Genomic DNA, 25,977 nt, shown 5'->3' with positions numbered 1-25,977 from the left:
TCTCAAAGACTGAACCGTGCATGTGCAGGACTCTCATGCTGGCCAGCGTGATGACGCGTAAAGTACGTGGCGGAGACGTGCATATGCGACTTCATGTTGAAGTCGCCGAATGACGGAGACGCCAGCAGGACACGGGCCTGGATCCAGGAGGATCCCGGGGGACCTTGCAGGTTCCGGTGGGCTGGAGGAAGCCCCATGTAAGTCCATATTGCATTTTTACACAGAGCTCACGGTCCCTTCTCCTTTTCGATATACCATGACCTGAAAAAAAAAAATCAACCTGCACAGAAATACTAGTTACTTTATTTTATTTAAACTAATTTTAAAATTATTAAAAACAATTAAATTGGTTGTGTTTGTGTAACTGCTCGACTCTACAACTAGAAAGTGACTGCATAAATTATGAGTACATCTGAGGTGTGCCAAAAGCCAACAATTGCTGTCAAAGAAAGAACAATAGGGGAAGACTAGTTTTCTCATGAACATCTAAGCAATTGTAGTTATATACCTTGGAGACATGAGTCAACAAATATTATTTGGCCAATTTACCAGATGATATTTGGTAAAACAAGGCATTATATTAGGACATGCTTACCTGAGGAAAATGTATGCGTGCTCTAACAACAAGTTTTAACCCTAGCAAGTCTGGCTCTGCAAATCTGGCTCAATTGGCTAATCATAAGGCAATGCTCATGCAAATATGCATTTGCTTTCGCACGCCAAACTATGCAGGGTCAAAAAACGAATACCGCAAAGTGGTCGCCCTGCGGGAATTAGTTCATGTCACATCAGCACTATCCAGGAGCGCCACGGGGAGGCTTCCCAATGCCCCCATACAACCGGGTGACCGCGGGGTCCCAGGCACTCTCACCGCCTGGGAACCGCAGCTGCACCCCGGAGGGGGAGGCTGGGTGGCGCAGGCGACCCCCCCCAAGCGTGGCCAGCGCCGGGGGGAGCCATCCGCTCCAACCTCCCAATATTAAAAACAGGCACTTACCTTAACGTCCATTGCGTTCTGCTACATGCGCCTTAACTTTTTACACAGAGCTCACGGTCCCTTCTCCTTTTCGATATACCATGACCTGAGAAAAAAGATCAACCTGCACAGAAATACTAGTTACTTTATTTTATTTAAACTAATTTTAAAACTATTAAAAACAATTAAATTGGTTGTGTTTGTGTAACTGCTCGACTCTACAACTAGAAAGTGACTGCATAAATTATGAGTACACCTGAGGTGTGCCAAAAGCCAACAATTGCTGTCAAAGAAAGAACAATAGGGGAAGACTAGTTTGCTCATGAACATCTAAGCAATTGTAGTTATATACTTTGGAGACATGAGTCAACAAATATTAATTGGCCAATTTACCAGATGATATTTGGTAAAACAAGGCATTATATTAGGACATGATACCAACTGTAAAGCATGGTGATGTAAATGCTGTTGTTTAGAACTGCTTGTTTGCAGCAGAGCCTCTGCAGCTTACCGTACTTTCACAAAATCACAACACTATAATTGGGGATAATGTAAGACCGTCTTTGAAAAAATAAAGGCAGGGATCACACTTGTTCTATTTATAGGCATTTTTTTGCAACTGGGAAATACATTAGAACTCGCATCTCACTCGCATCGAATACAATTTTCTATTAACAGAAAAAAAAATTAATCTCTGCTTTTTCTTCAATTACATTTATGTTTTTGGATTGAAAGTATTACGGTATTTGGCTTGGGTTCAGGTCTGATTGCTGACGAAAACTAGAAGTAGAACATGCAGCATCACTATACCACACATTCCTCCAGTAAATCCACTAAGTTATGGCTAAATAAGGAGGAATGTTGTGAAATGGCCAAGTCAAAACCTGGACCTTAATTCTGTCGAGATGCTGGAAGGGTTGTGTGAAGTTGGCTGTGCATGCAAGAATCCCCTCAAACATTCACAAAGCTGAAAAAATTCTGCATGGATGAGTGGGTTTTTTTTATTTAAATAAATATCTTGCAAGCTTTGAATGAATACAGACAGTATTAAAGCAGACCTGAAGTGAAGTATACATGATAGTTAATTTAATTCTCATTGAATCCCGAACATGGGGTCGGCGATTGAACAAGTAAACAACTTGCCCTGTTCACTGGAAAATGGACATTATTCCTTAACCCCAAACCCATCAAAGAAGCCTCATAAAAGAAGTCCGAAGCTCTGTGGCCACACCCACCTGCATTGATGTGGCATGCACACAACTCATCCGCCGCCTTTCAGGCCATGGTTGTGATGCTGGAGACAGGCCACTGTAGGTGAAGGTGTCCAGAGTTTTGGACTTGAAAAAAAGCCATGGTTGTTATGCCGATGGGAGGGGGGTTTATGAATAGAGTCCATTTTGTAGTGAACAGGGGGTAAATTATTCACCTGTTCATTCACCACTCCTATGTGGGGTACAATGAAGATTACATTAACTGTAAAGCCTGGGGCTGTGATTTGAGCTTTCGAGAAATCACTAGTGATTCCCAAAGCGCTAGGCTAATGAAAGCCCATGGCAATGATGTTGCTACTGGGATTTGCCTAAATAACAATCGTGATGCCTGCAGCATTATTGGAGCAATTTGATGCAGGCAATGTAGAGCCCAAAATCGCATTCCCTAAAATTGCTATGGAAATCCATCTGATTTTAGTAGCATAGCAGTTTTGAGATGATTTTTGCAATTTCTAGTGGCTCCCAGCCCTAATGTATATTTCACCCTTGGTTGTCAATATCCTGTCTTATAAATATGTTTCACAGAGTCACAAGTGATTGGGTAAGAGCTGCAGTTAGAGCTCTGCTTAAAATGTCTGAGCATACTACACCGTAAACCACTAATGTAAAATGTAATACCTGCAAGATATGGTTTACTGAATGTTTTACTAAACACTTTTTTGAATAAAATAACTGTCCACAGATATTGTTTTAAAACTGTTTCTTGCTTATATTAATTGTGGTTATTTGCAATGTTGTAACAGCATGTGCGTTTGCAAGGTCTGTGCAATGAGCATCCCCTTGTGCTGTAAAGGGGTTCTGTTACCAATCTCTTCTCTCAGACATACTCTCCTTACTGGTAGAAGCAAATATTTCCTGAAAAACTGGCAGTAAGAAGTATTGCTTACCTAGAAATAACAGTTCCTGCTGCAGTGTAATTGGCCTCCTTACTATATTTCGAGCCAGAGAAACATAAAGATTTTTTTACAAACAGATAAAAAAAAGGTCTAGTGTAACTTACTTAATTATCCAGCTTATGTTAAAGCGGGCCTAAACTCAGAACATCCTTTCTTCTCTAAAAGATACGCAACAGCATAATAACCTAACAAAAAACATTTCTTTTTTACAGCTGATCCAAGTACTGCACTGTTTCTACTTCCTGATTCATGGAAACAGGCATATTGTTAACAGCTTGTGCTTTTAAATGACCTTATCTGCCATCGCAGTCATGTGACACAGGGGAGAGATCAAATTACAACTTGTGATTAGACACAAATGTGACCCATATGACCCATGTCAGGGCTGCAATCCTTTTTCACATGAACAGGTAGGCAAGGTAAACCCGGCACTCCATGCAGTAGGGGTAGACAGCAGTGCAAAAAAACATTTAAACAATCTTTTAAAGAGAACCTGTAACAAATCGTTCCCCTGGGGGGTACTCTCCTCGGGAGGGGGAAGCCTCAAAGTCCCAATGAGGCTTCCCCCTCCCCTGTAGCTGCAGGCAGTCCAGCGCTTGCTCCACCAAAGTTTCCCGTAATCCTCCCTCGACAAGCCTGACAAGTGCTGATAAGCGCTAATTTATTTACCTTTCCTGGCTCCAGCGGGGACGCTATTGTGGCTCTCCGCACGGAAATAGCCAAAAATAGCCGATCTCTGTCGGGTCGGCTCTACTGTGCAGGAGACTTGTCCCTGCACAGTAGAGCGGCCCGACAGCGATCGGCTATTTCCGCCTATCTTCGAGGGAAGAGCCGATACTGCCCCTGCACTGGAGCCGGGAAGGTAAATATTTACATCCCCGCTGTTCGGGGAGCTTTATCGCCGCCGCCGTGGGACCGAGCAGGACGGGGGAAGCCTTAATAGGATCCGGAGGCTTCCCCCACCCGAAGTGAGTACCCCCCAGGGGAGGTGTTTTTCGTTACAGGTTTTCTTTAAAGAGACTCTGAAGCGAGAATAAATCTCGTTTCAGAGCTCAAAGTTAGCAGGGGCATGTGTGCCCCTGCTAAACCGCTGCTATCGCGCCGCTAAACGGGGGTCCCTTTACCCCCAAACCCTCCCCCGCAAGACTTGGACGTAGTCTTGGTCGTAAATTTTGTTTCCTGGAGGCAGGGCTAACGGCTGCAGCCCTGCCTCCAGTCGCGTCTATCAGACGTGCATCGCAGCCTCTCCCCCGCCCCTCTCAGTGAAGGAAGACTGAGAGGGGCGGGGGAGAGGCGGAGATGCGCGTCTGACAGACGCGCGTGGGGCAGGGCTGAGGCTGTTAGCCCTGCCCCAATGCGGAAGCGCTCCCCCGCTTTACGGAGGGGATTTGGGGGTGAAGGGACCCCCGTTAAGCCGCGGGATAGCGGCGTTTTAGCAGGGGCACACATGCCCCTGCTATATATGAGGTCTGAAGCGAGATTTATTCTCGCTTCAGACTCTCTTTAACACACAATAGACAATAAAAAAAAAATTACTATCCAGGTTTGCCACGTCACTAATATCCCCTCTGGAGATTCCTAGAAATCTCTGGAGATACCTCAGTAAATCAGGTCCACTATTTTTTATGTAAATACAGTAAATGTGTACCCAATGCAGCCATATTTGCACTTTGCACTGTGACTGTGCAGTACTGAGAAGTACACTGCTGCAACTACCACTGACCAGCACAATTTTTACACCAGAAGACTCACTTCTCAATTTGTCTGTACATTGTTCAAACAAACCTGTGAGGAAACAAAAAATGAAAAAAAATGCTTACCTAGGTAGTGGGAAGCTTATGTATTCTCCACAGGTTTCCCAGACCTTCTGCAAGCCCTCTGCTGCTGGTCGGGACACTCTTTATCTTCCGTGGTCGCACTCCCATCTGTGTATGAGCATGGCCAATCTGTGCCTGCACAAGTACGGTCTGCGCATGCGCAGTAGCACAAAGCCACTTGTGCATTGCTTTTTCCTACATGCTTTGTGCTACTGGACATATGCAGACATGAATAGGAGCGTGACATTGATAACATACTCAGCAAGCTCTTGTCAAATATGTTCAGAGCAACCCATTGCTATAACAGTGGGCACCAGGAGGACCCGAGAAGCCTCTGGATTATTCAGAGGCCTCCCTCTGCTGAGGTATCTTTTTTTTATGCTTAAAGGGGAACTTCCGCCTAAACAAACATACTGTCATCAAGTTACATTAGTTATGTTAATTAGAATAGATAGGTAATATAATCTCTTACCCACCCTGTTTTAAAAGAACAGGCAAATGTTTGTGATTCATGGGGGCTGCCATCTTTGTCATGGGGGCAGCCATCTTTTTGGTTGAAAGGAGGTGACAAGGAGCAGGAGACAAAGTTCCAACTGTCCTGTGTCCTGATCACCCCTCCCAGCTGCTGGCGCTAGGCTTCAAATGTCAAATTCAAAATGTAAAAAAAAAAAAAATTGCACCAAAACAGCAGAAAAAGAACAACATCAGAAATCCTATCATGCTTTGCACAGCATCAGGGGAAAAAAGCCCGGGCAGTTTTCTTCTGTGCAGCTAAAAATGAGGCTTGTATAAGAGAAACAAAGTTCTGATGCTGTGAAACTGTTAAAGAAACACTAAGCCTTTTCAGTGCTGCTGAGTCGATTTTTAGTCCGGAGGTTCACTTTAAAGGCATATCTGCTGTTTTTCTGTCTGTGTTGCTGTGATTAAAGTGGCACAAAAGCTACTTCAGAGAACAACAACCCTTCAAGCCCTAATTCAGCCTCCCATGTTTTTAATGCATGAGATCAGGGCCGGTTTTACCATAAGGCACTGTATGCACGTGCCTACAACAACAACAACAACTAACATTTGTAGAGCACTTTTCTCCCATAGGACTCAAAGCGCATAAGCATGGCTCAGACCATTGTGGTACAGAGGAAGAATTTTATAAGTCCGGAAATGCCAGGCTAAACAGGTGGCTTTTCAGTCTGGATTTCAATAGCTCCAGGGATGGTGCTGTCTTTACTGGGTGTGGCAGGGAGTTCCAAAGAGTAGGGGCAGCATGACAGAAGGCTCTATCTCCAGATTTTTTGAGGTGCACTCTGGAAGTGACCAAGTTTATAGAACTAGCTGATCTGAGGTTGTGAGAGGTGTGGTGCAGCTTCAGCAAGTTCTTCATGTATCCAGGGCCCAGATTGTGCAGGGATTTGAATGTCAGCAGTCCAATCTTGAAGAGTATTCTCCATTCTACTGGTAGCCAGTGCAGTGAGAGCCTACAGGCGCCTGATGATGGAAAGGCGGCTTACTTCCTGCCCCAGTACCTCCCTTCCAATGCAGAGTTACTCACCTAGCTCTCGGCATTTCACTGACGAGATCTCCCTTCAGTTGGGGGCACCACTAGCTACTTAATACTGAGGGTACCTCTGGCTACGTTATACTAAGGGACACTTGTCCCTACCTATGACAGGCAAGGGAGAAGTGACTGCTGGGACAGCCAGCACACTTGCAGTGCAGTTTGGCAGGGGTTTGTAGGTTCATGGATGGCAAAGTCTAGGGTGCCAGGACACCTGTACCTATAGGCTCCTGTGAAGTAAATCCAGACCTGCATGAGATAGTAAATATGTATTAAGTAGCAGTGCATAAAGTTTTGTACATTGCACATCTGTATTTTTTGCAATACATATATTTAAAATACCTGGCTGACTTCTCTACCTCAATTTCCTGCTGAGTTGAGAGTGCAATTTTACTGGAGTAAGAACTATCCAAACTCCTCTCTTTACCCCATCAATCACCCACATGAGATAATCCCACCTGTGTGCACAGATCACTTGATTCCACCAATTTCCACCCCCTTCTGAGGGTCTGTCTCTGTTGTCAGTAGGAATAGTCAATGAGATGCTAATCATTCAGAGATTTTGTAATGCTTATGTTAATTCAGTATACATTTTTGTGGCTTGGAACGGGACCAGTTAAATGCAGTTGTTGATGATTTTGATTGGTTCTTTTCTAAGGTGCACACATTTTGCACAAAACTAACATAATATATGTCAGCTTGTAATTATTAGCGTTTTATTGACTATATCTAGTTGCCAGCACTGTAGCACTACTGCTGAGTAGTGTTACCTCTCTATTCATTAAACATTTCCCACACCTTCCGAATTAATTCCTTTAGCAGGCTATCAGGAGGCTTAAAGGTTTTACTACACACTGAGTAACTGGGTAGGAAAGCGAGACTAAGTTGCAGTGCTGGCCACAAAGAGTTAATCTTTTTCAGCATTAGAGATAGGTGAGGTCAGCCAATTTGCTCGATGTTAGAAAAGAACCACCCACTCTGCTAACAACAAGGAACTAGAGAACTAGGTATGACTCCGTTAGCCTGGTATTTAAAATATATTTATTGCAAAAAATAAAGCCTTGCAGTGCAGAACAATTTGTGCTAGTTAAAGTGCATCTGAACTGACATGACATGATGCGATAAACATGGGTACATATAATACCAGTTCTACAAAGAACTCCACTGATGTACTTTTTATATTGAATGGGTCCATAAACCAGTGCTTTATTCTGTGCAAATAAGGCATTCAAATAGAAGTGAAATGCAACAACTGTTGTCCCGAAAAGTTAACAGAAGTCAAACAACTTGTATTTGGTTGAGGAAAACAGCTGCTGATAACAGGACAGGACTGAAACATTCAAATAGCTATTATTTGTTTTACAGCTGAATGAAGCAGGTTTTATTTCAAATTGGCATGGCTGCTGTTTAGAATTTAGTTTTAGACATTCAGCCCTTTAATTGGAAAAAAAATCTCATAAGTTTATTTTCAGTTCAGGTTTGCTTTCTTGCAAATTTACTGTAATATGGATTTGAAAAATAGAGGCTTAACTAGAACTTAGAGAATAAATAAAAAAAAAGAAAAAAAAAAGTAGGTGACATATTTGTTTTATCGGAGGAAAGTCTGAGTGGAAGAAGAGAAAGAACCCCTTTTAAGCATCTGCACCTGTCTAGCTGTATAAACCCGCTCCTTTACTTAATAGGGCATTGGCGTTGTTTGTGCAACATGTTGTATTGGAGCACATATTGTTTAGATCTAGTATGCATTGTAGTTTGTAATTGATGCACTACGTCCAGGTTTACCTGAAAATACAATGTGGGTTCTGTATAACAAACCAGCTGTCAGATTGCTTACCACTTCTTTCATAGCCATCAGATTGCCTTTTTTTTTTTAAGGGGCATTCTGATTTTATACATTGACTATCCGTATTCTAAAGTGAAGATCTGAGGCCTCGTTCACATACGCGTTGCTGTACGTATTTCGGCATTGCGTATAGTGTGCGATACGCAGGAACATCAGAAGTGCATAGACTGCACAGTCTGATGGTCAGACTACATGTGCTGTGCAGCAGTGTGATACGCTATCGCACTGCTGTACACATTTTTCAGCAAGAATCAGTGCTGACCCATTCACTGTAGTGAATTAGTTTAGCAACGCACTGCAGCACAGAAGGCGCGCAATCGCGGGCATTCCATTCACATGCCAATCTGCATGTGAACGAGGCCTAAGTCTCTTGGATGGGTCCCAAATTTAAAGTAGTGAACAGACCATGCACTAAAAAAGTTGCCATCTTTGACTTCCACTGCACTCATGGATTGTCTATTTAAACATTGAATGTTAGAAATAACTCTTGTTATTGATTTTGCTGCATTTAAGCTGACCATGTTTTCCACTTTTAAAGTGGTAATTTCTAAAGTGTCAATCAGGCTGATGTTATATGTAGAATTCAGCAAATGCAGACGTTAATGTGGACAGGGGTGGAAACAGGAAGTGGCAGCTAGTGTTTGGGGAGCTGCTTATCCTCACTTTTATAAATGTGGTTAACAGCAAGTCTGCCATTATCTGTGTAGAGATAACAGCATTGTTATAGAAATCCACTGATCATCACATTTATGAGTAGACTCATCAGAAATAATTGGAGCTTTGTATATTGTTCAGATGCTGTGCTGCTGCTTGTAGCTTCTGGGACAGCTTTGGCTTCCCCTTGGGCTGGATCCTTCCCTATAGGGTGGAGTCTCTGTGAGGATGTAGGGAGGAGGCACAGATTAACAGACACATTTGCTCCATCTCACATTTCTTGGAGCCAGAGCAGTAAAATGTGTATTGAAAACTGCCACCCCAAACTCCAGCGATGGTGTATTTGTAGAATAACATGTTCAAAAAAGCTGTTCACTAGACTACACAATATGTGCTTTCATTAGCTGACTGTGTTGGTAGAAGGCCAATGGTCACTGGAAACCCTTATGCTTATTGTAATCTTTTCCTACTTCTTTTCCCTGGCTTTTCATGTTTCTTTTCTTCCTTCAGGTGTCTCTCCTTCCCTTCTTACTGGTAGCAGCCCCCTTCACCTCAGAAGTGGGCTTTAGATGCTTTCTTCCAAGCAGCTTGCTAATTGCTGTGTAGCTCTGTAACACCAGGTAGACCATCTTCTGCTACTCCGCTTGTTGCATTCGCTGCCTTCCTGCATCTTGTGCTGTCTTCAAGTAATGCTGCCTTCCTATATTTCTGCATCCTTTTATGTATGTCATTTTTCCACTTGTTTAAAGAGAATCTGTACTCTAAAATTCTTACAATAAAAAGCATACCATTCTATTCATTATGTTCTGGGCCCCTCTGTGCTGTTTCTGCCACTCCCTGCTGCAATCCTGGTTTGTCATTGCCAGTTTTAGGCAATGTTTACAAACAAGACATGGCTTCTAACCAGCTTGTGATAGGCTGAGAGTAGCTCAGTCTGTGACTCACACAGAGCCTGCAGGGGGCGTGGAGAGGGTGTGTATAGTTTCTATCGTATCTCAAGCAGAGCAGCACATTCTTGCCTGAGTGCCTGAGCCCGACAAAGCCGTCAGAGGAATGAAGATTAGATTATATAACAGATAATACAGCCACTGTGCAACTAGGAAAGGCTGCAGTAAAACAGACCACATTAGAACATGTATAGGAACTTATAGGATTGAAGAAATAAGGCTGAACATTTTGTTACAGAGTCTCTTTATTAGAAAGTACAATACATAAAGGTAAGCTGAGGCATATTATCTCCTTGATTATTATAGTTACAGGGTGAAATAGGTGTCATACTTTTGTTAAAACCTAACTCAAGGCACATTTCTAAATATACCACCTAATAGATGAATAAGTAACTTGCCCAAATGTTGCCTCCAGAATATCAAACGAAGCTCCTGCAGCTAACAATTCTATTTTATCTGTAAAAATTTGTGTCTGGAAGTACATCAACACAAACCATTAAAACCAGGCTCTAGAGGAGGAGCTACTGCACTTTTTCTTGTATTGCTGTGCTATCCAGACTGCAAGGGGGGTTTCAGTTGTTGAGGCCTATGGTATATTGGACGTAGCTTTTTAAAGGTGATTTATTTTGGTTTGAATAATGTTGTCTTCTGTTTAATCCACACTGTGGGTTTCTTGGTTCATAGCTGTAATGACAGACATCATCAGATTCATAAAAATGTAGTGCAGTAACATAAGAGAAGCGAGTTGTACTTTACCCCCTCATAAAGCAGATTATTATTATTTAGTATTTATATAGTGCTGGCATCTTCCGCAGTGCTGTACAGAGTATATTGTCTTGTCACTTAAATGTCACTCAGTGGGGCTCACAGTCTAATCCCTACTGTAGTCATATGTCTATGTATCATGTAGTGTATGTATCATTGTCTAGGGCCAATTTAGGGGGAAGCCAATTAACTTACCTGTATGTTTTAGGGATGTGGAAGGAAATTGGAGTGCCCGGGGGAAACCCACACAGACACAGGGAGAACATTCAAACTCATTAAAGCTCTATTCTACAAACTTGTTTCTTTTAAAAGAATATATGTATTTGGTCTTTATAACGATATGAGCTGGCCTATTGCAATGAATTGGGCTGCCAAGCTTCTCCTTGCACTGCTGTGGAGTGTAGCAGTCCAGGCCACACCCTCTTTCATGAGGCTTTGCGGAAAGGTAGAATATAGCAGAGGGAGGGTGAGCAGCAGTCTGCTATTCTACAGGTTGCTCAATGATGAGCACTAAAGGTCCTTACACACTATTGATGGATGTCACCTGATGGGGACCGGAACGCGATCCCTTGGGCAACATTGCTGGGCCGATGAAGTACTGCAGTTGAGTCAGCTGTACAGCTGATGACATGTTCTGTTGCTATGCGGGTAGGCGGAGGGTGGACAGAGCAGACATGCAATGTTACCTGGTGGGGGGGGGGGGGGGGCAAGTGACGTGCAAAACACAGCTGGCCATTGCATGGCTGAGTTGATCCACCTGGCTGATCACTAGCTTAGCGGCAGTTGCTCATCGGGGGCTGCTGTACACACGCTGTATTATTGGTTGAGGCTGTCATTATCGGCTGCCTCAGCCGACATAGGGTTTCAGAGTTGTTCAAAGATATAGACTGAGGACAAAATAATTGCAGTAATTGGGCTTTAAGCGCCATACACATGCCAGGCTGTGGTCATTGGAAACGAAACATAAATGATGGGTCAGCCAAGAATCCTTTAAAGAAAATAGTGTCTAAACGATGGTAAAACACAGTGATTATCATCTACATAGAGCAATCTGTCCTGGCAAATCAGTTCGGCTGATAATCACTGTTATTTGCTCATACCGAAGATCAATACATTATTGATCCATTCAAAGCACTTACACATAGCGAATGTAATACTTCTGGGTCTCTGTTCCAGTAAAGTTAGTAAAGATCCGATCGGCAGACTGTCGCTGTGCAATAGGTGAATTCAAATGTGCACCAACATCATTCACTAACCAATAACCTTTGGGAATTGCTCGTTTACCGATGACCGCGGTCTGGTGTGTGTACAGAGCTTTAAAGTTGAATCAATATGTAACTGATACCAATGGTTTACCTGGATAGTGCTATGCACCACTCAATATTCCATTCGATTTTAGCAGAAATCTGATGGCATATTGATGTAACTGCAGCCGCTAGCTTTAGATTGGTCATTTTATGACTGCAGTTTTAAATTAGTCATACATGGAACAATCTGATTGCTCTGTGGGAAATAAACATACTACTAATTGATAACATATTCAGCGAGTGCTTATCAGGTTTTTATTAGTGCATCATTTGTTGTCGAACAATCATTTACATTCCAGTTCATAGTTGCAAGATCTCATTTTGGTTAGTCTATACACCATGAATATGGCCACTTTCAGTCTTCATTGTGTAGGGCAGCGTTTCTCAAACCTGTCCTCGTGACTCCCCAACGGTGCATGCTTTGCAAGCAACCTAACCTATGCACAAGTGGGGTAATTAGTGTCTCAGCTTCATGGAATCCACCTAGCTGAGACACTAATTACCCCACCTGTGCATAGGTGAGGCTGCCTGCAAAACATGCACCGTTAGAGAGTCCAGATGACAGGTTTGAGAAACACTGGTGTAGGGATTTTCCATTTCTTTGTTCCACAAAGACATAGCAAGATGTTTGGAGAAATCCTCTGACTCTCAGCTTGGACTGCTGTCACTGTAACCGGTATCTCCTCGGAGACCTCCAACTCTAGCGACTGTTCCAGCTACTGCCATAAAGCAAAACTGTAAGTTTTATGGTGGCCAAATTTAGATAATTGCGTCAGGATGGGGAAGCCACTGGGTCCTCGAGGCTTCACCTGTCCTTTCCCACCAGGCCATTCCAGCACTGAGACCCCTGAAGCACAGGCTTGTTTTTTTACGCCAAACCCCAAGCGGGTCTTTGCTACTGCGCATGAGCAATCTCAAAATTGGTTTTGCGGAGGGGACAGCACTGGAAGAGCCTGGCGGAGAAGGATAGGGAAGCCTCTGGGTCATCCAAAAGGCTTCCCTCTGTTGAGATAAATACCCAAATTGGGCACTTTTGTCTCCAACAGGTTTTCTATAAAGTATAGAAATTTTCTTCACTGTCACAGAGACCATTTTGGATAAAAAGGGGTTTTTATTATTTTGGTCAACAGTCTGATGTCTGTACAGGCATTCCCTCTCTTCTGCACTTGTTGGCTATTAGACATGCCCCCCTTCCACAAAAGTCCAGACAGCTCAACGAAGCCAAACATGCATGACGGTCAATGGCTGCTGGACAGACTGCTGGCATAAACTATCACGAATAGTCATTTCATCTGATATCGCTACATGCAACTGATTTTTCTGATTTCTTTGATACTTCGTGCCGGTCATTTAGATGCATGATAAAGGCATAAACATTAACCTATCGCTACAATAAAACCTAGTACAGATTTTCTATAACTGTATATTGAAAGCATTCTAATTAACATGCATTGTGTTTTGTTTAGGACCTGGCGTTGCTGGCTACCTTACTGCAGGGTCTTCTTCAACCATTGTACCCAACGTGCCACCACCAGTGGACCATGAAGTAGGAGATCTTGGATAGACAATAATGACTTTATGCCAATGAAGATGTAAACTGAGCGAACTTATTGCACGAGGGACAGCGCCGCAGGTCTCTTCCTCTTCCCCAGGGTTTATTGAAAGGACTTTATTTCTGCCTTCCTTGTTTTACAAAGAAAATTGTTATTCCTTTTTGTAATAAATATATTTTTATTTAGGGATAAAGAAATAAATACATCTGGGATGTGTGATTCTGACAAAGCATCGCTATGTAACATAGACTTTGAAAGCACTCTGTGGATCAGCCCCTCTGGTTACACAAAATTTTTGTTGTCTTTCCTTTTTGTATCCGAGCACATTCTGTTCCTTTGTATTTGTTTACAAGACTGTGAATCAAAATAACAGTTTCCCTTTGTTCTAAGGTTTCTATTCCACGACTTAGCCAAGCTGTAGGTTGGGAGGAAGGAAGTAGAGTGGGAGGGGCATTTTGTTTCCGTTCTCTGCCATGCTTGATGTGGTTGGGCTCACTGAACAATACCGAATTCTGACAGTGTTCCTGTTCAAGTTCATCATTTGTGTCCATTTACAGTTGATTAACACTAGCCTCTCTGGAATGGAGAGAAGGTGATATTCCCGTGTACAGCATAGCTTTACCAAATAATAAAAAAAGTGTATATGAAAATGTCAGCCTGTTATGTAAGAACTTAGTGTAATAGTGACATGATTCCTACATTATTCAGTATATACAGCTTTCTATGAATGTACATTATTCAGATCATTCACTCATGTACATAAAATTTTAAGAAAATAAAGGGAATTGACAACCTTCTTAACTGAATTGCTATCAGATGATGCTATATGTTCTACAATTAGCAATGTATTATGTTTCAATTTATGGGGAAATATGGTGACAGAATAACAATGAATGTTATGGCACTGCATTTATATTGTGATATAGGAGATGGAAATAGATGTAGTCTAATTCCTGGGGAAAAAAACAATACTGTAGTTGAGTTACCGTGTGTAGAGTACAGCGATAGCACCTCTTTTTTTTAATATTATTATTTCTTATAATTTTTTTTTTTTTTTTTTTTTTTTTTACTCTTGCTGTCTTATTTGCCCTCTGTGAACATTTCTATCACCTCTTCTCCAACAGAGGTAAAGACAGCAACAATAAAAACTTTTTTTTGCATTGTGGGGAAGATGACGACCAGAAACTGCTGCCCTGGGCTCCCTTGCTATCCTCCCAAGCCACTCCATTCCTTCGCTATCCCCATAAATTCCCCAGTCATGCTCTAATACTCCTGGTCAGGGGAGTGCGATAGAGGCACACGTGGCCAAGACTGCCCATGCATAGTGGAGCACGACTGGAGAATGAATTGGGCCTACAGTGGAGGAACGGATCGGGCAAGGTATAAATGGTTGTACTTTAACCTGTTAACATCCACAAACAAGTTATCTTATTTTAAGATAATGCACTGCTTTTGTCTTCAGCCAGCAGAATGTGTTGTGCTTTAAATATTTGGCTTGTTCTGATCGATCTCTCTCCAATCAGAAAACATAGAAACTGAAAGCGGAAGTCTTCTTTTAGTGTCTCACACTGCCCCCTAGTGACATGTGGTCATAAATACACATTACAGCAGTACTAATTAGAAGCTAGGATATGTAACGAAGAAAAAAATAGCTAAAATAACTTGTCATGCAGCACTTGCAAGCCTCTAAATAAATTGGCTTCTGAAGGGTTAAATCTCAGTCTAATCACTGATCGTGTATGCACAAGGGTTAGATGAGTGATCACTTAATTTACTATTGACCATTGAAAGGATTACTCTTGGGAAATGACAGGAGATTTATAAATTGATACTCTCACCAGCAGGGCCGGTTCAAGTAACAATTGGGCCCTAGGGCAAAATTAGCCTGGGGGCCCTCCAACAGATACCCCCACCCAAAAAGCGTAATTTGAGGCCCTTTGTTGCAGCCAAATTTCCCTCCTGTGCCCCTGAGCTGGCTGCTGACCCTCCCCCAATCACCTCCCAACTTAACAGACTCTGCAGAATCCCTGGAGAGCAACAGTTAAGATGGGGGAGGGAAACCTTGGGGGCCCCTACAGGCTCTGGGGCCCTGGGGCAATTGCCCATTTTTTCCTATGGTAGCTCCGGCCCTGCTCACCAACCTACAAAGACCAGGGACTTCACCTGGATTTGTCAGCATGGAGCTTTTTATTTACATATTCACATTAACATTCATATGCATATGCACATTCACATTCATATTATTCACAGTTACAAAAAGCTCAATGGGTTTGGTCAATGTGACCTTTATCAAGTGCTATCATTACACCATCTGTATACAAACTATTTATGCTGTTCAGTGCTAGGAAATGCACTCCAGCGCCCATACACTTAAAGAGGAGCTGTTAGGTATAAGGTCTCAGAGAAAATAAACACATATATCAGTAGCTAAAGATTGGCTGTACTTACATTACATATGCATTTCACTGTCCACGTTTGTACTTCACAGAATTTCTATATAGTATATGCAGAGATTGATGCTCCTGACAGCTCATGGCAGGTTCCATGTTTTTATGTCTTCTATGAAGCCAATTGTGTCGTCATGTCCTGCCTGCTTCCTGATCACAGAAAAGCTCGTCCTGAATAACACAGTGTGCAGTGAATATTAGGGCTGGTTCAGACGGACGTTAGGAGGCGTTGCGTTTGCTGGCGTCGCGTTCAGCAGCGTTCGTGTGCGTTTGGATGCGGTCGCGTTTTTTCTTCCCCTAGGGGGACATTAGCCGTCGCGGTTAACCTCCCCTGGAAGCTACATGTAGCTTCCAGGGGCTCCTTGAACGCCAGAGAAAATCGGGACCCAAACGCCGCGTTTGTGTAAACGCGCTTGAAAGCTTGGTACAAACTCTCCCATTCACTTGAATGGGAGCGTTTAACACCAAGCCCTGAACGCTGGCTGTAAACGCTCTGCAAACGTCCGTCTGAACCAGCCCTAAATTAGCCATGTGGCTAGGAACAATAGCTGACTCCTGCAGTGTACTCTGCCCGGAGATTTATCAGTGCTACGCGCTGGACTGATTACAAGCTGCTGTAACGTCTCATTAGCAGCCGAGGGGAGGGCCCCAGAATGCTTTGCAGTATAGTATGCGGCTTGCGTCCTGCTTGGGTCTAACAGCTTTGCTGATAAGCACACATCAAAGGTAAGAGAGATTTTTATCTTCACTAATGCCTTTTTGGCTTCCTTCTAAACTGTTTAACACAGGAGAATAGAGGTTTAAATTAGCTTCTGCAGCCTGACAGTTACTCTTTAAATGAAGCTCATGGCTAACTGCATTTAAAAGAGGTAATACACTGGTTGATTTTAGCCATCAAACGATTCTATTGATTCTATCAAATTTATTGATTGATTTATTTGCGGCCAATTTCGATTATATTGGAAATCAGTTCTTAGTGTGTGGCATACATCAGATACATTCCTGTCAGATTAAACTTGACAGGCATCTGACAGAAATCTATCTGATGGTCGAATCAGCTGCAAATCTATGTGTATGGCCACCTTTAGCATTTCAAATTATCCTTGTCACTAAGAGCCAATGTAATAAGTGCATCTACTTGGAGGTACAGGGCAGCACACTTGTATTTGCAAACATCAGGTGAGAAAAGTTTGCAACAATCACTTGGGTAGCTGAAATATAACTGAATCAGCATCTGTGTAAGGCCCGGTTCACATTAGCGGTCGCCGTCCGGAATCGCCGTGCCGGAGCCGGACCGCATGCAGAACGGACGTACGGCATAGCAATGAAAGCCTATGCGTCCGTTCACATGCGTCCGTTTCGTCCGGATCCGGACTCCGGTATAAGACCCAACATGCGCTATTTTTTAGTCCGGCTCCTCCGGCAGCCGTATCCGGAGCGGAGCCGGACTGCACCATCCGGCCAATACAAACCAATGAGAACCGGAGAGCGCACAACACACTGGCTACAAATCCGGATGTTCTACCCCACTTCCTATGCGTATTGAAGCGGCGATTTTGGATGGGGACACGTGGGCAAGCATTTTGGAGTGGAGCAGCAGTGACTTTAAACGTGCTGGAGATGTGGGCAGTATGTCGGAGGTGGAGGTGAGTGCTAAACAGCGGAGGGCCTGATTCCACAGGTCCACCTTCTGCTGACCTCCCAGACCCCAACATTTTTATTCTATTTCTACTATCTTTTGCCAAACGGATCCGGATCGCATCCTGATGAACACCTGATGCAACCTGATCGGATCCGGATCAGAACCGTACGGTTCCGGTCCGGATGCGGTCAGGTCATCCGGTCCGTTTGGCAGAGAACCGCAAGTGTGAACCGGGCCTTACTGAAGTCCCCAGCACACACCTGAATTGTAGTGATTCTGGTACTCCAGAACCCCTATAATACAATTAGTTCAGAACAGCCTGAAGCTCTTGCTGTGGGTCCTGTACACATCTGCAATACTACCAACACAAATGTGCTAACCATTTGGAAACAATGGTCTGAGATGACCCAGATCAGGGCTACAAACAATTTTTTTTATCCAGTTGAAAATCATTTGCATAAGTCCAGACAAGATTTGAAGATTCACTTACATTCTCTCATGACCAGCTGTACAAGAGTGCTTTGCAAGCTTTTGAAACTTTGTTTCTTCTTCAGGCATGATATAGAACTGGATCAGAACTGTACAAAATTGATGTAACATACAGAGGCTTCTATATGATTTTGTAGAGTATACAGCATTTTGACATCAATATGTTACACAGTCTCTCTCCTTTTGAAATGTAAAACAACCCCATCAGTGCTTAGATCTATTCACCCTGAGAGCATCTGACAATAGGTCAAAATAGAGCATAGCACTGATGGGATTTTTATACATTTAAAAAGGAGGAAGACTGTGTAACATGATGAAGTCAAATTGTTGTAATGTATACCCTACTAATTCATATATCAGCCTCTCTATGTTACATATATTTTTTACGGTTCTTATCCAGTTCTGTATCACTATACAGCAATAGATTACAAGGATATAAAACTGAAGGAGAAGCTTCCGGAAACCAATTACGAAGATGATTACAGCTTTAAAGGGAACCTAAACTGAGTAGGATATGGATTGTTCCAGTTAAAATAATACCGGTTGCCTGACGATCCTGCGTCTGCCACAGCCCCTCAACAAACATGCAGACCAGGTGCTCTGACTGGAGTCGGTCTGGATTACTGCATGCTTGTTTCAGGTGTGTGATTCAGCCACTACTATAGCCAAAGAGATTAGCAGGGCTGCCAGGCAACTGGTACTGTTTAACCATTTACCGGCAAACTAACGTATTAAAACGTCATGCTTTTGCCTGTTAATGGCAACATGACGTTTTAATACGTTGCGCATTCCCGCCGCCGCTCTGCACGTGTTCGCGCCGCTCCCGCCGGAAACGTTTCCGCCGGGATTCCGTATTGGGTGATTGGGGAAGAGGACCGAGCGGTCCTCTACCCAATCGCACTGCCTGGAGTGAATGGACGCGACCGCGAACAGCGGCCACCTCCATTCACAAAAACAGGAAACTGTAACAATTTAATAAAGTGTAAAAAAAAAAAAAAAAAGTGATCACTTCCTATACAGGAGAGTGTTCACTAGCGCCATCTTGTGGCCAAAAAGTATATTACAGGTACAAAGTACATACATACACAGGTACATACACACTATTAATAAAATTGATGAAGTTACACTTCCAACCCCCTCCCCCCAAAAATCAGCTTCAAATAAATAAATACATAGTTGCCTTTTTTAATCTATATTTTATGGGGGGAAATTAATTTTAATTTATTATATAGGGGCTTGTAATTATGGCCAGAAGAAAAAAAAAACAGAACAGAAAAATAACACCTATATTTCAAAATAATATATTGTCGCCATACATTGTGATAGGGACATAATTTAAACGGTTTAATAATCGGGACAACTGGGCAAATAAAATATGTTTGTTTTATCCACAGGAGAATGTTTAATTTTAAAAGTATAATGGCTGAAAGCAAAATGTACTACCCACAGAAAGCCTAATTGGTGATGAAAAAAACGAGGTATAGATCATTTTCTTGTGATAAGTAGTAATAAAGTTATTAGGGAATAAAAGGGAGGAGCACTGACAAGTGAAAATTGCTCTGGTCCGTTAGAGTAAAAACCCTTGGGGGTGAACTGGTTAAAAGGAAACATCCATATCCCTCTCGGTTAAGGTTCCCTTTAATAATTGCAAAAATGTAAAAACAAAAAATACACACTAAATTTCTTCAATAAGTAACACACCTTTAAATATTAGAGAGGTGGCAGGCAAATGGGAAATAAAGATATATATGTGCAAGTCAGTACTGTACAAATATCAAAATATTTCCATACACCATGCCAACTAAAAAACACAATATAGCAACAAGGGGTACATGGAAATACAAATAGTAATGTATTAATAGTTATAGCAAAAAGAAAAAGTGATAAATATACACAATCACAATAGAAAATGGCAATAACATGAGCACCAGGGGTTGCAGTCCCCAGACCTGTCTTAAAGGACAACATCTAGTGAGCGTTATATGGAGGCTGCCATCATGTATTTCCTTTTAAATAAAAACAGTTGCCTTGCAGCCCTGATAATCTCTTTAGCTGCAGTAGTGCCTGAATCACACCAGAAACAAGCATGCAGCTAATCTCGTCAGATCTGACAATAATGTCATAAACACCTGATGTAAACCTGGCCTGGCTAAATGTATTACAGGCAGAGGATCAACAGGACAGCCAGACAACTGGTATTGATTAAAAGGGAATAAATATGGCAGCCTCCACATACCTTCCACTACAGTTGCCCTTTAAATTGGCCAAGCCCTGCTAGTAAAGTTCATCTGTATTGCATCAATATGGTAGAAATTGACAAATATGAACTCCAGAGTAATGATAGACAACTGATCCCAATCGCAGATCTAAAGAGAATTCCTCAAAAAAGAATGCACAATGCCACATGAATATGAGATATGGTTCAAAGTCCCACAATACTGTATAAGGAGTGCAAGGCCTTATAGTTACCACTCCAGAGTCCAAACTTATCACATGCAGGTAAAACCATGATAGATGCAGGCTCAGGTAGATCGGTGCAGATGCAGGAAGGTGGCTGAGGCATTGTCCTGTGTGTCAGACATGTTTCACCACTCTTGTGGCATTTTCAAGAATAGAACACCCTAGATAATAGATGGTTCCTATTATGGTGTCTTGTCCTTGAAAATACCACAAGAGTGGCAAAACATGTTGGACAAGTAGGAGACTGCCTCAGTTACCTTCCTGCATCTGCACCAACCTGCCAGAGCTCACGTCTATCGCCGTTTCCCTGCATGTGATAAGTTTGGACTCTGGAGTAGTAACTATACCCATATGCTTCTATCACTTGCATGAACTATCTTTTGATCTCATATCGGTTGTTTTACGTGGATGCATGAATTGCCTGGAGGCCCTTTCGGTCTCACACCTGCTTGCTTAACTTGGATGTTACATATTGGATGCCACTTAGTTTTACCCTGCGATTTAGGGGGTTTCCATCAGCACTGGCGTTGTTTGACTACTAGCCGAGTACCTGTCAGGGCTGGCCTTGCACTCCTTATACAGTATTGTAGGACTTTGAACCATATCTCATATCCATGTGGCAATGTGCATTAATTGTATGAGGAAATTCTCTTCAGATCTACGATTGGGATCAGTTGTCTATCATAACTCTGGAGTTCATATATGTCCGTTTCTACCACATTGATCAGAATCAGAGAAGAATCAGAATCCTGTTTATTTCGCCAAGTACAACAGAGTTGTACCCGGAATTGGTTTTGGCACAAGCAGGGTCGGTGATGGTACAGTCACATAAAAGTGCATACAGTGGATACAGTAGATAGGCAATAGTTACAGAGTATATACAGTGCATACAGGTACATGCAGATACATACAGTAGATGCATACATATGTACAGTGGCACATTGCAAACATAGGCATAGACAGGAAGATACATATAAGATGGACCCAGGGGAAGGACCAGGGGGGTAATCCGCTGCCATCTGGGCACTCAAAACGCTTTTGTAGCGATATTTTGAATCAGATGCCCCATGGTCTGACCCAGGGAAAGAGATGGAGGAAAGATAGGAGAGAGGTGAAAAAAGTGAAGTAAGTCCCCTTGGATTCCGATTTAATCTGGCTGATTAGTCTCCTGGTCCTGTCTTTACCCCCTTGGGTGCATGTAGCCGTGTAGCGGGTCCTGGCAGCAGTCAAAACAAGGAGCTGCTAGTTGGCCAAAGAGCAAAAGGGCTGGGTCCCAGGCAGCCTAGCAGGGGCAGAGATGGCTACCAGCAGAAGGCTCTTGAATGGTGTGCTGGCACTGCAGGCGAGGTGGCCTGGTGTGTAGTGGCTGCAGTGTGTGCAGGCAGCTGTGGCTGCGGTGTCGGAGCAGTCCCTGTACCTTTAATGGATGCGTCCTGGTTCCCTAGGCAGCGGCGGTGTGGAAGCCACATGGGTCTTCCAAGATCACATCTCCAGGCTGTCCCAGGCACGGTGATGGAGTGCTGGATCAGCGGCAGGGGGACCGTGTGTCTGCAGTGGTCCAGGCAGCGGCGGCGAAGAATCCCCAGGCAGCGGTGGTGAAGCGGGCAGCAGAGAGGAGATCGGAGCGTCCGATGGTGAAGCGGGCAGCAGAGAGGAGATCGGAGCAACCGGTGGTGAAGCCGCAGCAGCGTGGAACCCTCCCGCAGGCAGTGTGAGCAATGTTCCTGGGCAGCGGCGATGAGGTGGTGGATCAGCGCCGGCGGGGACCTGCTCATTGGAGCGCCCAGGCAGCGCGAGTGAGGAGACCCGGATGGTAGCGGCGAAGTGGTAGCGGTGGAGCGGCTGGTGAGCCACGTGGTGAGCCGAACCTCAGCAAGTGTGCCCTGTCGCCGGAGTCCGGGGAGCCAGTGTCCCCCATCCTCCCGATGGTGTGGCGGAGCTGGAGGGAGACCACCCGCGCAGTCATGCAATACATATGAACTTTACTAGCAGGACTTGGACTTTTTAAGACATGTCTGGGGACTTCAGCCCCTGGTGCTCATGTTGCTATTTAGTGGCCTTTGTTTTTAGATTGCCATTTGCTATTGTAATTGTGTATATTTCTCGCTTTCTCTTTTTGCAATTATAACTATTAAATTACTATTTGTATTTTCGTGCACCCAAAAGTCAATTTTTTTCCTTGTTGCCATATTACATTTCTTCAATAGTGATACAAATATCCATTCATAATCAATAAAGAACCATTGGAGCTTGAAAAATTGCAAGAAATTGCTGCTTTGAAAGAGAACCCGAGGTGGTTTCTAAGAATATCTGCACACAGAGGCTGGGTCTGCCTATACAGCCCAGTCTCTGTTGCTATGTAGTGTCCCCCTGCGCTCTGCTATGCCCCCATAAATCACAGCCACGCTGTCAACATGCAGCGAGCTGTGTTTACCTATGTAGTGTCACTCTCGCCGCTCCCCCCGCCTCCTGCATAGCTCCGGTCCCCGCCCGTGTCTCTTCCCTCCCGGCTGCGACACGCTGCGTGTCGACAGCGCGGCTGTGATTTATGGGGGCATAGCAGAGCGCGGGGGTGCCTGGGGGGACACTACATAGCAACAGAGGCTGGGCTGTATAGACAGACCCAGCCTCTGTGTGCAGATATTCTTAGAAACCAGCTCGGGTTCTCTTTAAACACTTTCTTTAGCTCCGGTCCCCGCCCGCGTCCCTTCCCTCCCCGCTGATTGGGTGGGTACCGGAGCTTTGCAGGAGGTGGGGGGAGCAGCGAGAGTGACACTACATACTGTAGGTAAACACAGCCAGCTGCGACACGCTGCGTGTCGACAGCGCGGCTGTGATTTATGGGGGCATAGCAGAGCGCTGGGGGGACACTACATAGCAACAGAGGCTGGGCTGTATAGGCAGACCCATCCTCTGTGTGCAGATATTCTTAAAAACCAGCTCGGGTTCTCTCACAAGGACCCTTCTTCAGGATTTCAAATTTACAATATCTGTTCAAAAACAGTTTATGCACGAAACCATATCATCTGGACATAGACAAAGCCTTGCAACATCACCCCTCAGAAAAGCCAAGGAATGGAACTGCAGTAAAGCAAGATAACCAGGGCGCCGTCACCCTGGTTAACTTGTTTTACTGCAGTTACGATACTTGGCTTTTCTCATGGGCGTGGTGTTGCCAGCTTTGTCTCTGTCCAGATGGTATTCATGGGCATAGCAATCACCACTGCGACCCCTGTCATCGCAGGGGGGGCCCCTCCACCTCTCTCCCCAACCTCAAGTGCAGCCAATAAGCAAAGAAACCTCCCAATTCGCTCACGAAATCTGTGTGCTGAAGCATGTGTAATTTTTTCCTGCTTCACAGGCAGAACACTCTCTGCCGCCATTCGCTGGCTCCCAATCCTGTGGGGTTAGGGGACAAAGGGGGCCCCTTGCTATCATTTTTGCAGGGGGGGGCCTATTAAGTCTAGTTACAACCCTGATGGTATTTACCTTATGGCTTTGTCAATCGTCAAACACTTTTGTTTAATTTACCGAATGCACATTAACCGTCGAATCGTCAAGAAATTGCAATTCACAAAGATTATTACCTCACTGGTCAGTAATTTTAATTTTCTGTGCAGTAATAGGTTTAATGAATTGGAATTTGGGAAGGTGATCAGTAAAATCAGCTGTTTTCAGTATTACTTAACCTTCCTGGCGGTAAGCCCGAGCTGAGCTCGGGCTATGCCGCACAGGAGGATTTCTCAGGCCCTGCTGGGCCGATTTGCATAATTTTTTTTTTTTTGCTACACGCAGCTAGCACTTTGCTAGCTGCGTGAGCACTCCGATCGCTGCCGCGCCCCCCCCCAGACCCCGTGCGCTGCCTGGCCAATCAGTGCCAGGCAGCGATGAGGGGTGGATCGGGACTCCCTTTGACGACGTCACGACGTCAAAGCTGTCAAATTGATCAGAACGATCCGCCGGCGATCGTAGTGATCAGCAGCCGTACGCAATGGCTGCTGATCACTGAGGGGAGATGCCAGCTGTCGCACGATCGCGTCGGGACGGTTCGTTAGCGCGGACGTTGAATCAACGTCCAGTCAGAACGGTAGCACCACCTGCTGGACGTTGATTCAACGTACTTGGTCCCCAAAAGGTTAAAGAAAACCTGAACTGAAAATTAAAAGTCAAAATAAACATACACAAGTCATACGTACCTCCCATGTAGTCATACCTCCCATGTGTACTCCTCAATCTCTTTCTCCTCTCCTGTGTCCTGTTTGTCCACTGTGATCAATGGAATTCTCCGTCCTCCATTTTGAAAATGGCCATTACCCATAACAGCTTCCTGGTCAGCACACTGTTAAACTGTAGCAATGCCCACTTGAGCCATAGGGAAACATGGACATTACCTGGCACATCAGTTGTCCTCTCAGCTATAAATTACAGCAACAGATATATTTCAGTTCTGACAAAATCTTGTCAGAACTGGAAGCGATTGTTGTCAGAAAAAAATGGTGAGCTTCTGAGAGGAACCGATAGCAAGGTAAGTATGTAATATTCATTTGAAGTTTCCTTGTTTATTTTAAATAATTTTACTCAGTTTAGGTTCCCTTTAAAAAAATCTGCAAACGCTCATAGTGTGAACGAGCCCTAAAAGTGATGTTTGAAGATGTGTCTTCACAAAAACTCCAGAATTCAGTTCAACTCCTGGATATATACCGTATTTCAGTTTAGAATTTTTAAGATAGCTGTTAGATCCTTATTTGGGTTGTTATTGATGTCAGTGTTTCTAGCTATGGGGATTTTCCTCTCTTTTTAGACACACAAACAACTAAAACCATTTGTGTACAGAAAAGGCAATTTATATGTTTTAAAGGAAAGGTCCAAGCAAAATTAAAAAAAATGAGTTTCACTTACCTGGGGCTTCTACCAGCCCCATGCAGCCATCCTGTGCCCTCGTAGTCACTCACTGCTGCTTCAGTCCCCTGCTGGCAGCTTGCCGACCTCGGAGGTCAGCGGGACGCATCGCGTACATTTTTACGCATTCCCGCTAGTGCAGGAACATTAACACATACATTTTTACATATTACTGGTTTAATGCGTAAAAATGTACGCATTGAACCAGGATCGCGTAAAAATGTATGTGTTAATGTTCCTGCACTAGCGGGAATGCGTAAATATGTACGCAATACGGCCCGCCGACCTCCGAGGTCGGCAAGCTGCCAGCGGGGGACTGGAGCAGCAGTGAGTGACTACGAGGGCACAGGATGGCTGCATGGGGCTGGTAGAAGCCCCAAGTAAGTGAAACTCATTTTTTTTATTTTGCTTGGACATTCCTTTTAACTTACCCCCAATCCTGTCTCCTGGAACCACCAG

At 43.9% G+C, this 25,977-nt stretch overlaps 1 protein-coding gene across 3 annotated transcripts in view; it reads left to right on the top strand.

Moving 5' to 3' along the window:
• The window catches only part of DNAJC13 (DnaJ heat shock protein family (Hsp40) member C13), a 295,032-nt gene extending 280,801 nt beyond the window's left edge, over positions 1-14,231 (top strand). For all 3 annotated transcript variants that reach the window (XM_068236264.1, XM_068236262.1, XM_068236263.1), the window contains one exon: positions 13,495-14,231. In XM_068236264.1, coding sequence (XP_068092365.1) covers positions 13,495-13,592 — 98 coding nt within the window. In that variant the 3' untranslated portion in view covers positions 13,593-14,231. The remainder of the gene's footprint in view (positions 1-13,494) is intronic.
• The last annotated feature ends 11,746 nt before the right edge of the window (positions 14,232-25,977 follow it).

The sequence above is a fragment of the Hyperolius riggenbachi genome, chromosome 5 (genome assembly GCF_040937935.1).
Source record: "Hyperolius riggenbachi isolate aHypRig1 chromosome 5, aHypRig1.pri, whole genome shotgun sequence".
Classification (NCBI taxonomy): Eukaryota; Metazoa; Chordata; class Amphibia; order Anura; family Hyperoliidae; genus Hyperolius; species Hyperolius riggenbachi.
Note: the sequence above shows the minus strand (reverse complement) of the source record. Positions and strands in the feature narration are given on the sequence as shown.